A 14,065-nucleotide genomic window follows, 5' to 3' on the forward strand; every position below is an offset into this window, starting at 1 on the left:
TTTTTTTATTTAAAATCTGTGGATTTATAATGGAAGGGGGATGGGAGAAGATTGAATGTTATTCCGACACCCATATAAAAGGAACACCCATATGTGGGTGTATCATCCGCTCCTGATGAAGCTGGTGTGGCGAAACCTGGGTCGAGCGGTGTGATTTTATTCTGTTTTATGCCTATTGATCTTAAACCTTTGCGAGTATAATAAAAGCTATTACCATTGGAAACATTGGTGGACCTTCACTATGTGCCTGCACCCTATATCTACAGAGGGGTGGTTTTGTGACAGAGATTATCCTCCTGTGGAACCTCGTTGTTTGGCATCACCTAAAAGCTGTCGTATCCTATCCTGATCAAGTCCTTTGAATCCCAGCCAAGTGAAGCAGCGCGACACCTTCCTTTGAACTATCCTCTGCTATGTCTATGGTACAGCAGCAGCGGACAGGAATAGAGAAGGGAGACTGCACGCGCCGTCTGCTTACACAGCTGATTGGTGGGGGTGCAGGGTGTCGGACCCCTGCAAATCTGATACTAAAGGCCCAACCTGAGGGTAGGTCATCAATAGAAAAAACCTAGACAACCCCTTTAATACGCAATACAAAAACTTTCCACAATCCAAGATTGTGCGTCCTTTGAGGGAGACAGAAGATCTGCAAAAACAAACAAACAAAATGGTTACAGCCAACATCATATGAACTCTTACCACTTTTTTCCCAAACAGAGGCTTTGGGGTCTCCTTCTTTTGAAGCTGATTGGCTATCTGTTCAGCCAATGAGCTCACTCCACCTGTATATATCTTAATGTATTTCTAAGGTACAGAGAGGAAGCCAAAAAAATAAAATAAAAAATATGAATGACAGGTTAGAGGTCGACCACACCCAGTGTCAGGATGAGTGTAGGGGTCACACACACCGTGCTGGGAGGTGATGCCGATTAGTAAAGGATATCCCTTCTGCATGGAGATATCTAATCCAGTGAGTCACCAAGCTGCTTTCACTCAGTGTTCAAGCAGGAAAACATGGCGCATTCCGATTATAAAAGTCGTGTGATGCGGGCCTGCCGAGGTACATCGACTTGACCAATATAATCTCCAAGTGGGGAGTCTAGGGACTTGTAGGGGAAAGACAAGTCCTCCTATTCTGTTGATAACCCGCACACCATAAAAGCAGTGTGCCTCTTCTCCACACTGGTGCAGTGCTTCCCACCAATACATCTACATAATCCTGGGACCCAATCGCTCCCATGAAACAACTGCTATTGTGGTCAAGCAGTACGTGTGCATGTACCTGTAAATTTGCAGCCATGAGTATTCTGTCCAGGTAGACCCTTCCCCTAAACCTGTGGTGCTAGAAGCCACGCACCTGTGAGAAGGTCCTGCTAGCAGCGGTGCCCTTGGCGAGTGACTATGGCATGCGGTTAGCTATACACACAGAGCATCGCACACAGGCATGTCACTAGCACACTACCTGACGGATATCATCGCATGAAGGGGAGGCGGGGCGTTCAGACGAGCGCAGGGTGACTGAATTCTGCCAGTAGTCTATTGGGGATCTGCGAGTGGGCTCAGAGTCGAGCTGGGAGGTAGAGAAAGGCGTCAGAATCGTAGAGGAAGATACTCAGGGATGCACAATATAGGCAGCACCTAAATCAGCAACTGTACCCATAGGAACTTTGGGAATGGGCATGCATTTCAAGTACCAGGATATTACATTTAGGGGTAAATATCGAGCATCCGTTCATAAAGCTACAGAGTAATATGCTAAAATCCTGGCTGCCTAAAGCTGCCAATAGGGGGCGCCCTCCAACTACAGATTTATACAGCTCTCAATGAACTCGATATTAAAAGGGGCTATCCAATAGCAGAAACGAGCCTCCCTAGCATTGTGGGCGACACTTGTACCTGTCGCAACCTGCTATTGGCTGCTCTTCCCCTGACGCCGGATGTTTTCATCCGTGCAACGAGGAAATGCAGAGGCATCCGTGCCAGTATGAGAAGCGACGTGGGTGCCGGGGAGCGAGGTAAGTGTGAGGGGCTCGGGCATATGGGGGGACATTATAGGACTTGGATAACCCCTTTAAATCTGTGCTATGCTGCCCCTAGTAGAGGCTGCAGGGGAAAAAAAAAATTGAAAAAATAATGCAATCCAGTTAAAAGGGAAATTCCAGAAATAAAAGGTTTTATAATCGCAATCATTCATTATGTAGAATTCAGGGAGCTACAGGAAGATGGAGACAACATCCAGGAATATTTTTGCAAGGGCCGGTCAGTTTAACCATAGTAAAATGAACATTTCAATTTCTGACCATTTTCAAGATCTCTTCTTTCTATCAGCGAATGGAAACATTATTCCTTGCATCCACAGACTGAAAACTTGTCCTGACCCGATACTTCTTAGATATCATCTTACAATGTATCAGTGCAGGGGAGAGCCATCACAGTCTGTGCTCCAGGACAGGAGAAACACAGTAATGCTCCATTCCACGGATCCGGAAAACACCGGCAATGTGCGTTCCGCATTTTGCGGACCGCACATCGCCGGCACTTAATAGAAAATGCCTATTCTTGTCCGCAATTGCGGACAAGAATAGGACATGTTCTATTTTTTTCGGGATCGGAATTGCGGACCCGGAAGTGCGGGTCCGCATTTCCGGATCAGGCCCCATAGAAATGAATGTGTCCGCAATCCCGTTCCGCAAAATGCGGAACGGAATTGCGGACGTGTGAATGGAGCCTTAAAAGGGTTTTTCAGTATCTGATTGGTGGGGGGTCACTCAGGCACCCCAACGATCAGCTGTTTGAGAAGGCACCCGCACTCCTGTGAGCGCCACAGCCTTATCGCAGCTCACCAAGCACAGCGCTGTACATTGTATAGTGGCTGTCCTTGGTATCTCAGCTCAGCCTCATATTAGGGCATAATATGTTTTCTGTCTGCATGTAAAACAAATGTTGACAGCTAGCAGAGATCTTGAAAATGTGAGAACTCATTCACTAGCAGCTTCTAACAGAGCTGTGTTAAGAGGCGCAGCATGTCTCATACCTTATCATATTAGTCTCTTGTTGCAGCAATGATATGAAAGTGTAACTGCCGATTCATTTATTTCATTTATTTTTTTTGCTAACGTGTAGGGACAATGACAGGGAACATTTTTGTAATATACTTTATTTAGGGAAAACCTTTATTTGTGCTCTCTCAAATGAGCTTCTGCCTGCCCTGCTCCCTCAGTCTGGTGGGCACAGAAGCCTTATGTATTACATATACACACACATTTCCCCTTGTATTAAATATAATCTTCTACAGTATGTTTATGCTCACTGACCAGCGAGCCTTCCCCCTGCACTCCTGGCGTTCTGACTAATGATAGAGATATATATATATATATATATATATCATTAGTCAGAACGCCAGGAGTGCAGGGGGAAGGCTCGCTGGTCAGTGAGCATAAACATACTGTAGAAGATTATATTTAATACAAGGGGAAATGTGTGTGTGTATATGTAATACATAAGGCTTCTGTGCCCACCAGACTGAGGGAGCAGGGCAGGCAGAAGCTCATTTGAGAGAGCACAAATAAAGGTTTTCCCTAAATAAAGTATATTACAAAAATGTTCCCTGTCATTGTCCCTACACATTAGCAAAAGAAAATTTTAAAAAATTAAACGGCAGTTACACTTTAAAGGCTCACTGGGCCTTTTAAACACTGTTGATAAAGTCAGCATAAGAGAGGGCGTAATATGTATTTTTTTTCTCCTAGATCTAGTGATCAGTATGGGTCTTAGAAGTTCCGATTTTGGGGATCTGAGTGCTGATAGGTCACTATGACATATCAAAAGCTTTTGGAAAGCACAGTGACTTAAACAAGCAGCCCAATGGTCAATAAGAGGTTATAATGAGACCGAGGTAACAGGCGCCTCATGGCTCAGGTTGTATGGTGGTGATGGGTTTCTATTACTATTGATACGACCTAGTTATTGGGAGTAGGATTGACTATTTAACATAAAAAAGTAACGTGTCGCTATGTGAGGCGAGATCACTGCAAAGCAAACCAGTCAAACCCTTGCAGTTACCCTCTCTAGGCTGGAACACCTCTCGCCAAGGAAACTGGACGGCACCGAGCTGCTCTGTGGATAGGATAGAAAGAAATAAAAAGGAAAAAAAAAAAAAACACGACAAAGAACAGAAATCTGTATATATAAAAAAAAATATGATAAATGGGTGGCACCGTAAACTCAGCTGCCCACAGGCATGTGCCATAGGGCCTGCCAACCTCCAAATGTGTACTGCCAAGTGCTGGGAAGCTGCAGGTTGGAGTGTACACAGTGTCCAGTGTTTAAGAGATATCTGCTATGTTAGCGTGACTTGTGATGAATGCGCAGCCATGGCCAATGAATAACACACCAAGCATGTGTAAAGCTGCGGGCAGTCAGAAAGGCATGACACAACCAGTCTATACACGCAGACTGTCAATTCGGTGTCTGGTCCATCACAGCACCAAAGACAAGACTCCCAACCAAGATCTAGGTTAAAGTGCTGATCCATTTAAGGAGGATCACAACCTGCATCAGGTCCGTGAATCCTCAAGAACTGCTAGAGCCCAGGGATAAACTGTCCAAGTCAATTGTCAAACTATATTCTGTGACTCTCTCCACCTCCGAGCAGTCCATCGACTTCCCGGATCAAGAAAAGGTTAGAGGGGTTCTCTGCGTCAAATAAACACTGGGGTAGCCGCAGTAAATGAGAATAATTAAAAAGAGAACTTTTACTGCTAATTCTAGAGTCACTATGCGTTCCATGCCACCGGTGTCTGCGTTCCAGGCTACGCACTACGTCATTGCTGCAGCCAATCACTGGTCTCAGCTGTGAAATCCCATATACCTCTGAGGCCAGCGACTGGTTGCAAAATGAAAACTCAACGCTGCAGCCAGAATGATGACATCAGCGCTGCACTGAAAGCGTCAGAGGGCAAAAATGGCGTCACCCCCATGTTGGCTCAGTGCAAGACCATGTTCTGCATTGAAGGATATGCAATTGTGTCCCCTTCTGCTGTACTGCAGTATGACACCGAAAACGCTACATCAACTACAATGCAGTACAGCAGGCGTTATAGTACTGCATTAGAAGTGGTTAGAGGCAAAGCAAGAGAGAGTTGTCAATGCAGCTCCAGATGTGACTGGCATACAAGACAGAATATATAGATTTAAGGCCTGGGTTACACCCAAATTTGCAATTCAAGTCACTCGCCATGAGAGGTAAAAGAATGTAGCATCCGAAAGTCAACTCAATTGTGGGGCAAATCATTCAACGGTCATTGCCCCATCAAGCCAGAGCCATGTGCCAGGCAGAAGCAGTGAACCCGACAGAAGGTAATGTGAGTCACCTGCAGGTATGAGCGAGGCCATGACCCCGTATACAGTCTGATGACCTTTTTAGGACAGGTCCGGGGAAGGTCATTAGTCCTGGGCTTTATGGGAGCAGAAAGAATGGAGGGGAGAAAAGTACAAGAATGTAATAGAAGGTGGCTATTGGGGGAATACAGCATGCTCAGCTATGGTATGGCTGCAAGAGGGTACGATTCTTAAAGTGGCAATATGATGCAATACAATTACGACCATTTTAACTACAGAAGGGGGAACCGGTCGTCCGAAGAATAAATACAAATCGTTTTGCCACATTTTTTACTTCATTAATTAACTCTTTAGGGCTAAAAATCCAGTAGATTGATTAACCATCAGCTTACTATAAGCTATGGAAACTACTATAGAATTTGCAGGAAAACCCTCAACCTGGTCCAAATGAACCTCATGTTGCCCTTCCCACAGAATTAAGATTGTCTGCAGAGTCCTTTGAAAAGCAGGTTTTAAGAAAAATTATTATAGGACTATACCAAAATATGGTTGGAAAAACCAAATTAGTTTGTAAGTAAAAGACCCAGAAAGCATAAGGACTCTCGGCAGCTGTGATGCAACACGTCCCAGTATGCCTTGCCAGCAGATATACATGGACAAAAAGTTTGAGGGCACCAGAAAATTCTTAGGTTGTATAAATGCCTAGCAGCCTAGGGGGAAAAAGCGAGGGTGCACACTTCTATCAGTCTCCTGACCTTTGTTACCTGTTTCCACTTAGGCTCAGTCTGCCTGAGGGCAGCCTGTTCTAGTAAACGCTGCTGATAGGGTAGGATGGGTTTCTAACAGGATCCAGGAAGGAGATGAATAGATGATAGAGGATGAGAAAACATAAAAAGGGGGGAGAAAAGAAAAGAAGTAAGCAAAATAAACAAAAGTAATAGAGTAGACGTTGCACTATATGACCACACAGTGGCGCACCTGCAAAGGCGGGTGATCAACATCGTCACTGAATCTGACAACAATGCCCCCAATGAAGTGAAAACTACCTGAAATCGAGCCATGACACGATTTAAAGGGCCTGTAATACTAAAGCTAGTTGTTTCTTTCAGTATCATTTTTTTTGCTAGTACCGGTAAATTTATATTAAAACACAGACCAGAGCATGCTTCGATATGAAATAAAAAACGGCACTGACACAAAAAAGAAAAGCATAAAAAAAAAAAAAACACAACACTCTGTTCTGGTTTTATTTCTCCCATCTGGAAATGGTGCGTTTGGGGCTTAAAAAAAAAAAAAAAAGGCAAAATAAGAAAAGACTAAAAACCACGGACGCACCCAAAAACACGGTCAAAACCATGTGCGAAACCAGTGGCACATGCAACGATTTTTTTTTTTTTCCAGTAAATTGACAGACACCATAGCAGAAACCTAGAGGAACCCATTAGAGTCTATAGGGTTCGGCAGGCACTGTTGGTATCTATTAGGTAACGGATCCATCAATGCAGTCATTTATCTGTTCTTAGAACGGGGCAGTAATACAGAAAGGCCAACACAAATATGAGCAGAGTAATGCCTGACTATCTCTCTAGTGATGTATGAATTATCCCGCAGTACAAGACTGCTTCCTACCTGTTTCCGCAGTCCAGTGTTAGGAGCAGGCGCGTTCTCCTCAAATTTGGCCAAAAGCTGAGTTGCCATCGATTTCACCTTATTTTGGTTTCCAACAGCAGCATCAATTCGCCTATCCGTTAGAGCACTGACTAATGAGGGTCTCTCCTCCCTCAGAGATCGGGAGCCTTCCTCCTGTAAGTAACAGTATTAAGACTGAATATTACTACAGCCAATAGTACTCATTACAAACAGCTCCAAAGCAAACTGATTCTGAAGTCAATGGGGCAGATTTACTAAGACTGGCGCTGTCTATGCCAGTCTTGGCAAACAGTTTTAGAGCCATATTTATTAAAAGGCAGGGACCTCTTAATAAATTTGGCACATGTTCCAGCTGTCAGTGTGCCAGAAACAGAAATCTATGCTACCTATGAGCTGGTGTAGATTTCAGCTATAATTTACGCTAGTTCCATCCCCTCCAAGCTAGTCACAATTTATGGCGCAAATATACAGTAGTGCCATAATTTATGACTTTGTTTAGACCACAAAAGTGACATAACAGCTATGATAAATTTGCCCGAGTCCCTTCGATGTAAACAGCAGGCTGTCTTTATTTGCAGGCTCTGCATACTGTGCAAGTAGAGCAACATTTTTGCTCCATACAGATTTTGAGTAAGGCTACATGCACACGACCGTATGTGTTTTGCGGTCTGTAAATTGCAGATCCGCAAAAAATAAACATAGATGACATCCGTATGCCATCTGTTTATTTTTTTTTGCGGATCTATTGTAACAATGCCTAAAACGGGACATGCTCTATTTTTTTTGCAGGGCTACGAAATGGACATACTGCATTTTTTACAGAAACAAAATACGTTCGTGTGCATGAGGCCTAAAAGAAAGAGTAAAATCCACGGCAATCCAGCATAAATATAAAGCAAGAGGTGCATTTGAAACCCCACTTACATCTTCTGATTGGCTGGTCTTCCGTCTCTTGCCTGAGCTGTCCACGTCTTTTTCTTTCTTGTCCTTTATGAAGGTATGGGGGGAAGCAGAGGGTAAGGGGGAAAAAAAATTAGTATGTGGGGAAAAATTGTTTTTCAACAGACAGGGTTCTGGGCTTGTTGAAACCAACAACTGATGAAATTTTCTGGCACTGACACATGGATGCGGACAGCACACGGAGTGCTGTCCGCATCTTTTGCGGCCCCACTTTAGTGAATGGGTGCGCATCCGAGCCGCCAAAACGGCGGCTCGGATGCGGACCAAAACAATGGCCGTGTGCATGAGGCCTAAAAGTTGTTCAGCTGCATCCCAGGAGGTCGTACCTACCTTCGGGGTACGTTTCCGAGAGATTGTCTGTCCCAGTTTGCTCAGGAAAGAGATGGGTGATTTAGTGCTGGCCAGCAGGGCGGATTTCTCATCAAGGTTCTGATCCGCATTTTCTGTGGATAGCACACAGATCGTTAGAATGTGAAGAGGTGCAATCCAGATTCTATTTCTTACATCTAAACACCATGACAGAAAGCCATATAACTTACAAAAAGTATATACAGTGGGATGCGAAAGTTTGGGCAACCTTGTTAATAGTCATGATTTTCCTGTATAAATCGTTGGTTGTTACGATAAAAAATGTCAGTTAAATATATCATATAGGAGACACACACAGTGATATTTGAGAAGTGAAATGAAGTTTATTGGATTTACAGAAAGTATGCTATAATTGTTTAAACAAAATTAGGCAGCTGCATAAATTTGGGCACCACAAAAAAGAAATGAAATCAATATTTAGTAGATCCTCCTTTTGCAGAAATTACAGCCTCTAAACGCTTCCTGTAGGTTCCAATGAGAGTCTGGATTCTGGTTGAAGGTATTTTGGACCATTCCTCTTTACAAAACATCTTTACTTCATTCAGGTTTGATGGCTTCCGAGCATGGACAGCTCTTTTTAAGTCACACCACAGATTTTCAATTATATTCAGGTCTGGGGACTGAGCTGGCCATTCCAGAACGTTGTACTTGTTCCTCTGCATAAATGCCTGAGTGGATTTTGAGCAGTGTTTAGGGTCGTTGTCTTGTTGAAAGATCCAGCCCCGGCGCAGCTTCAGCTTTGTCACTGATTCCTGGACATTGGTCTCCAGAATCTGCTGATACTGAGTGGAATCCATGCGTCCCTCAACTTTGACAAGATTCCCAGTCCCTGCACTGGCCACACAGCCCCACAGCATGATGGAACCACCACCATATTTTACTGCAGGTAGCAGGTGTTTTTCTTGGAATGCTGTGTTCTTTTTGCTCCATGCATAACGCCCCTTGTTATGGCCAAATAACTAAATTTTAGTCTCATCAGTCCACAGCACCTTATTCCAAAATGAAGCTGGCTTGTCCAAATGTGCTTTAGCCCACCTCAAGCAGCTTCCTCTGCATCACTCTCACATACAGCATCCCCTTGTGTAAAGTGCGCCGAATGGTTGAACGATGCACAGTGACTCCATCTGCAGCAAGATGATGTTGTAGGTCTTTGGTGCTGGTCTGTGGGTTGACCGACTGTTCTCACCATTCGTCGCTTCTGTCTATCCGAGATTTTTCTTGGTCTGCCACTTCGAGCCTTAACTTGAACTGAGCCTGTGGTCTTCCATTTCCTCAATATGTTCCTAACTGTGGAAACAGACAGCTGAAATCTCTGAGACAGCTTTCTGTATCCTTCCCCTAAACCATGATGGTGAACAATCTTTGTCTGCAGGTCATTTGAGAGTTGTTTTGAGACCCCCATGTTGCTACTCTTCAGAGAAAATTAAAAGAGGAGGGAAACTTACAATTGACCCCCTTAAATACTCTTTCTCATAATTGATTCACCTGTGTATGTAGGTCAGGGGTCACTGAGCTTACCAAGCCAATTTGAGTTCCAATAATTAGTTCTAAAGGTTTTGGAATCAATAAAATGACAACAGTGCGCAAATTTATGCATAAACTCTTCCGTTAGGATAATACACCTAGCTGCATCAGTTATGAATGGTTCCAGTCGTATTCTCTCTAAAATGACCAAGACGGGGCCGAACAATAAAATCATTGAAAGTCAATGGGTGCCGGATCAGTTTTCTTTAGTGTCCGAGAAAACGGATCCTGCACCATTGGCTTACATTGTGTTTCATGCCGGATCCATCTTGATCAGTATCCAATGACTCACACAATAATGCTGCTTGCAGCGCTTTTGTGTCCAGCATGGGAATGCAACCAAACGGAACGGAATGCATTATGGTGCATTCCATTCCGTATTGTCCCCATTGACAATGAATGGGGACAAAACTGAAGCGTTTTCCTCTGGTTTTGAGACCCTATGACGGATCTCAATAACGGAAAGGAAAACGCTAATATAAAAGTAGCCTTAGGCCATGATTATGGCAAGGCCTAATAACCTGTCTACCAGCAAAACACTGGAAATACCAAGCTACAGTACAGGTGTATTCACAGCGTACTACATGAACAAATTAAAAGGTCGTAGTCAAGTCTCATAGTAGAGGAAAAAAATATTTAAGATTATAATAATAAATATATATATATATATATATATATATATATATATATATATATATATATATATATACACACACACACACACACACACACACATTTCCCATTAAAAATCCACATATAGAGTGCAAAAATAAAGTCAAATTCATAATGAGGTGTATAATAAAATTAAATTTCTATTGCACATTAAACAGCATAAGTTGCATTTACTGTTTTTCCCAACAGTAACCAAGGGGTTCTGCAGCGTTTTCTTACTGATGATCTATCCTCTGGATAGATCAGGGATCAGCAACCTCCAGCACTTCAGATGTTCTGAAACTACAACTCCCAGAATGCTCTATTCACTTCTATGGGAATTGTTAGAACAGCTGAGCATGTCTGCATGCTGGGAATTGTAGTTTCATCACAGCTGGAGTGCCGAAGGTTGCTGATCCCTGGGATATAAATCAGCATCTGATTGGCAGGGTTCCGGGTGTCGGACCCCCGCCAATCAACTATTTGAAAAGGCAGCGGTGCTTTGGCGCTGTACAAGATTTATCTGGCAGTACTGTGCTATAGAACCAGCAATAGAAAAATAGGCAGCCAAAATCCAAAATGCGCTCCAGTCTTTTGAAGTCTTGTGGCGGGCCCAGCCAGTAGATAAATTATATAAATGGCGTCCATTTTCAGGGAATGGTTTTAGAAATGTTTTGTCTTGAAACCTTTAGTAATAGTTAGAAAAATAAAAATTTGATAAAGTTTTTCCTTAAATATATATATTTTTATATTATATCCATCATTAATGGCACAAAAGACAGGTCCAAGGTGTCCCGAGAAAAATAATATCAAATACATGTAGGCTGGCTCAAAAATTAATCAGTTATTTGCAGTTAGACAGACGCATTGCTACAACTGAAAAACTGGCCTGGTAAGGGCTCATTCAGACGGCCGTATGCTGTCCGCAAAAATACTGAATGCTATCCGTTTTTTTGCGGATCCGCAAAAAAACGGATCTGCAAAAAAACGGATAGCATTCAGTATTTTTGCGGACCCATAGACTTCAATGGGGCCATGTCCTGATTTTCACGGACAAGTATAGGACATGTTTCATTTTTTTTGCGGATCCGCAAAAAAACGGATAGCATTCAGTATTTTTGCGGACAGCATACGGCCGTCTGAATGAGCCCTAAGAAAGAGGGATAAACGATTCGGTAATTAAGTGGTTAACAAAAAAATAAAGGGAACCTGTCATATCGAACATGGGGCCAGAATTATCATTACTCTGACGGCTCACTCCACTTTCACATATGGCTAAAGTCAGTTTTAGCCAAGTCAGATTTATGATCGGACCTTTAAGACTGTAATAAATGTGGTTTGACGGTAGCAGTTTATCCGTCAGTAAGCAGCTTTACAAAAGTCACAAGTCTTTACGAAAAAGTCGCACGTGTTTACAAAAAAAGTCTCATAAAATAAGCATGGTCCGCACTGGATTGCGCATTTTTTTGCGACTTTTTAAATAGTCGCAATAGTAAATCTGTCTAGAGATTAATTTACATAAGAAAACACGCCCACTTTCAGAAAACTGGCGAGCATAGTGCAGAGCAGAAAAAAGTCGCTAATTTTTGCGCAGTTTAAGCGATTGAGTGAAAATTTGCGACTTTTTCAATCCATTATTCTGACTTGAGCTAATGATAAATCTGGCCCATAGTGTTTGAGATGTAGGCAGCAAGTTATAGAGCAGGAGGAGCTGAGCAGATTGATTATCCATGCTCATTCGGGGCTTTTAAGTCAAGCATGCAGTCCTACACAGTGCCTTCCTTCCATGGCTGTGCAGGCAGCATTACTCGCCAATCACTGATAGGGTCACCTCCATGACGTCAAGGCCCAGACTAAACAGGAATGATATACTAGTAATACTGAATCTTTTCCTACAAAGTCATATCAATCTACTCAGCTCGTCCTGCTCTATAATATTCTGCTTGCAGATTACTTTGCATTTTCATGGTAACAGGTTCCCTTTAAAAGTTTAAAGGAACACTCCAGACAAAACGGATACAATGTGTTGTCTAGCGTTGACCCTGACGGGGCAAGACATGAGAATTCCTGTGTCATGCTCCTCTCGCTCAGACATTACACAATTTGAGAGGTTTATCTAAACTGATTTTAAGGAAAACTGGCTTAGTTGCCCACAGCAACTAATCAGATTCCACCTTTTATTTTTCAGAGCTCCTATGGAAAATAAAATCATAAATCTGATTGGTTGCTATTGGCAACTAAGTCAGTCTTCCTTAGCACCAGTTTTGATAAATCTCCCCCAATGTAACAGCCTAGTAATCGGTCCACAGCTCATACCAGAGTTGGCGGTCTCCTTAAACATCTCGTAGAACTGGCTGAGATACACCACCATGGATAACTTATCGGGCTCCCCGACGGACGCCATCTCTTTTCCAGTCATTATAGGGGAGATTCCCAGCTCCCGCTCAGCGATGTCAAACGCTAACTGATTGTTTTTTTCTACATTTCGTTCATCCAGGGAGCCAAAGTCTCTGCAAAAGGAGACAAAATCAGTGAGGAGGAGCTTTGGTAATGTCACAATCAACAGTCCTTGGTTGCTATCAAATATAGTGTCCCAGAGAAAACCCATCCTGATCTAGTCCTGCTGGGTTTGTCACAATGTATCAGCACAGTGTGGAGCCAAGCACAGGCGAGAGATTAGTGCTATAGTATTAGTGTATTGTCTACACCGGGGTCAGCAATCCTTGACACTCCAGCTGTTGTGAAACTACAATTCCCAGCATGCTACATTCATTTCTAAGAGAGTTCTGAGGAGCCCCAGTTACAGGGAAAACCAGCCTGCTGAGGGGGGCTTTGTACAGGGCAGGGCTGATCAGGCTCTGCTCTCCTCTGTCCCTGACAGCCGGCAATCACGTGATTGCCAGGTCTAAACTGCTCAGCGCGCCGTTCACCTATCTACGGAGAAGGCAGAAGGGCTGATAAACCTCTTCTGCCTTCTGACAGCTGGGGACTGTCCTTCTACAGTGCAGGAGCAGGACCTGTAATCCTGCATTTGTGCGGCGCTCTGGGCAGAAACACAGCTGATTGCACGATCAGCTGTGTTTCTGCCCAGCAGGACAGGGGCCACAAACCCAGACTCTGGGGCCCGCAGGTTGTGCATGGCTGTCCCCTTTGCTGAATGACCTGGTCTCTTACATTAGCTCCGGACGGTACCGGTGGATAATGGCACATAAGGCAAGGCCACTTTTCCAGGACATGGTGAGGTCAGTAACGCTGACTGCTGTGTAGCCTTCTGTCTGCTTCTGACACCAGCTCAGCAACTTACTGGTGCGTGCCACAGACTCTGTAAAAAAGGGGAAAGAGAAAATCATTTACAGGTGAAAAAAAATTACCAGAATTTCCAGCAGCTCCAGGAGAGAAATTGAATTACTTACCATTTCTGCCCAGTTTGGGCGTTCTTTGGGCATTTACCAGATTGCCAATCTCCAGATTGATGTCCTTCATTTCTCCCGTATAGTATAAATGCCGGACCTAAGGAAAGGGGTTAGAATATTAGTCAGTGCATTAAATCATAAATGTGAGAACTCTGGAA

At 43.5% G+C, this 14,065-nt stretch overlaps 1 protein-coding gene across 16 annotated transcripts in view; it reads right to left on the reverse strand.

Moving 5' to 3' along the window:
- The window catches only part of MICAL3 (microtubule associated monooxygenase, calponin and LIM domain containing 3), a 117,436-nt gene that overhangs the window by 56,988 nt on the left and 46,383 nt on the right, over nt 1-14,065 (reverse strand). For 9 of the 16 annotated variants that reach the window (XM_040436933.1, XM_040436917.1, XM_040436908.1 and 6 more), the window contains exons 11-21: nt 13,908-14,004; nt 13,669-13,816; nt 12,811-13,004; nt 8,281-8,393; nt 7,915-7,977; nt 6,970-7,143; nt 6,105-6,179; nt 5,373-5,456; nt 4,063-4,116; nt 1,463-1,570; nt 700-804 (exon numbers count right to left, since the gene is read on the reverse strand). In XM_040436933.1, the coding sequence (XP_040292867.1) occupies nt 700-804; nt 1,463-1,570; nt 4,063-4,116; nt 5,373-5,456; nt 6,105-6,179; nt 6,970-7,143; nt 7,915-7,977; nt 8,281-8,393; nt 12,811-13,004; nt 13,669-13,816; nt 13,908-14,004 (1,215 nt within the window). Of the gene's footprint in view, nt 1-699; nt 805-1,462; nt 1,571-4,062; nt 4,117-5,372; nt 5,457-6,095; nt 6,180-6,969; nt 7,144-7,914; nt 7,978-8,280; nt 8,394-12,810; nt 13,005-13,668; nt 13,817-13,907; nt 14,005-14,065 lie in introns of all 16 variants that reach the window. The other 7 variants (XM_040436969.1, XM_040436953.1, XM_040436978.1 and 4 more) reach the window with 4 other exon arrangements.

Source organism: Bufo bufo, chromosome 1 (genome assembly GCF_905171765.1).
Source record: "Bufo bufo chromosome 1, aBufBuf1.1, whole genome shotgun sequence".
Taxonomy (NCBI): Eukaryota; Metazoa; Chordata; class Amphibia; order Anura; family Bufonidae; genus Bufo; species Bufo bufo.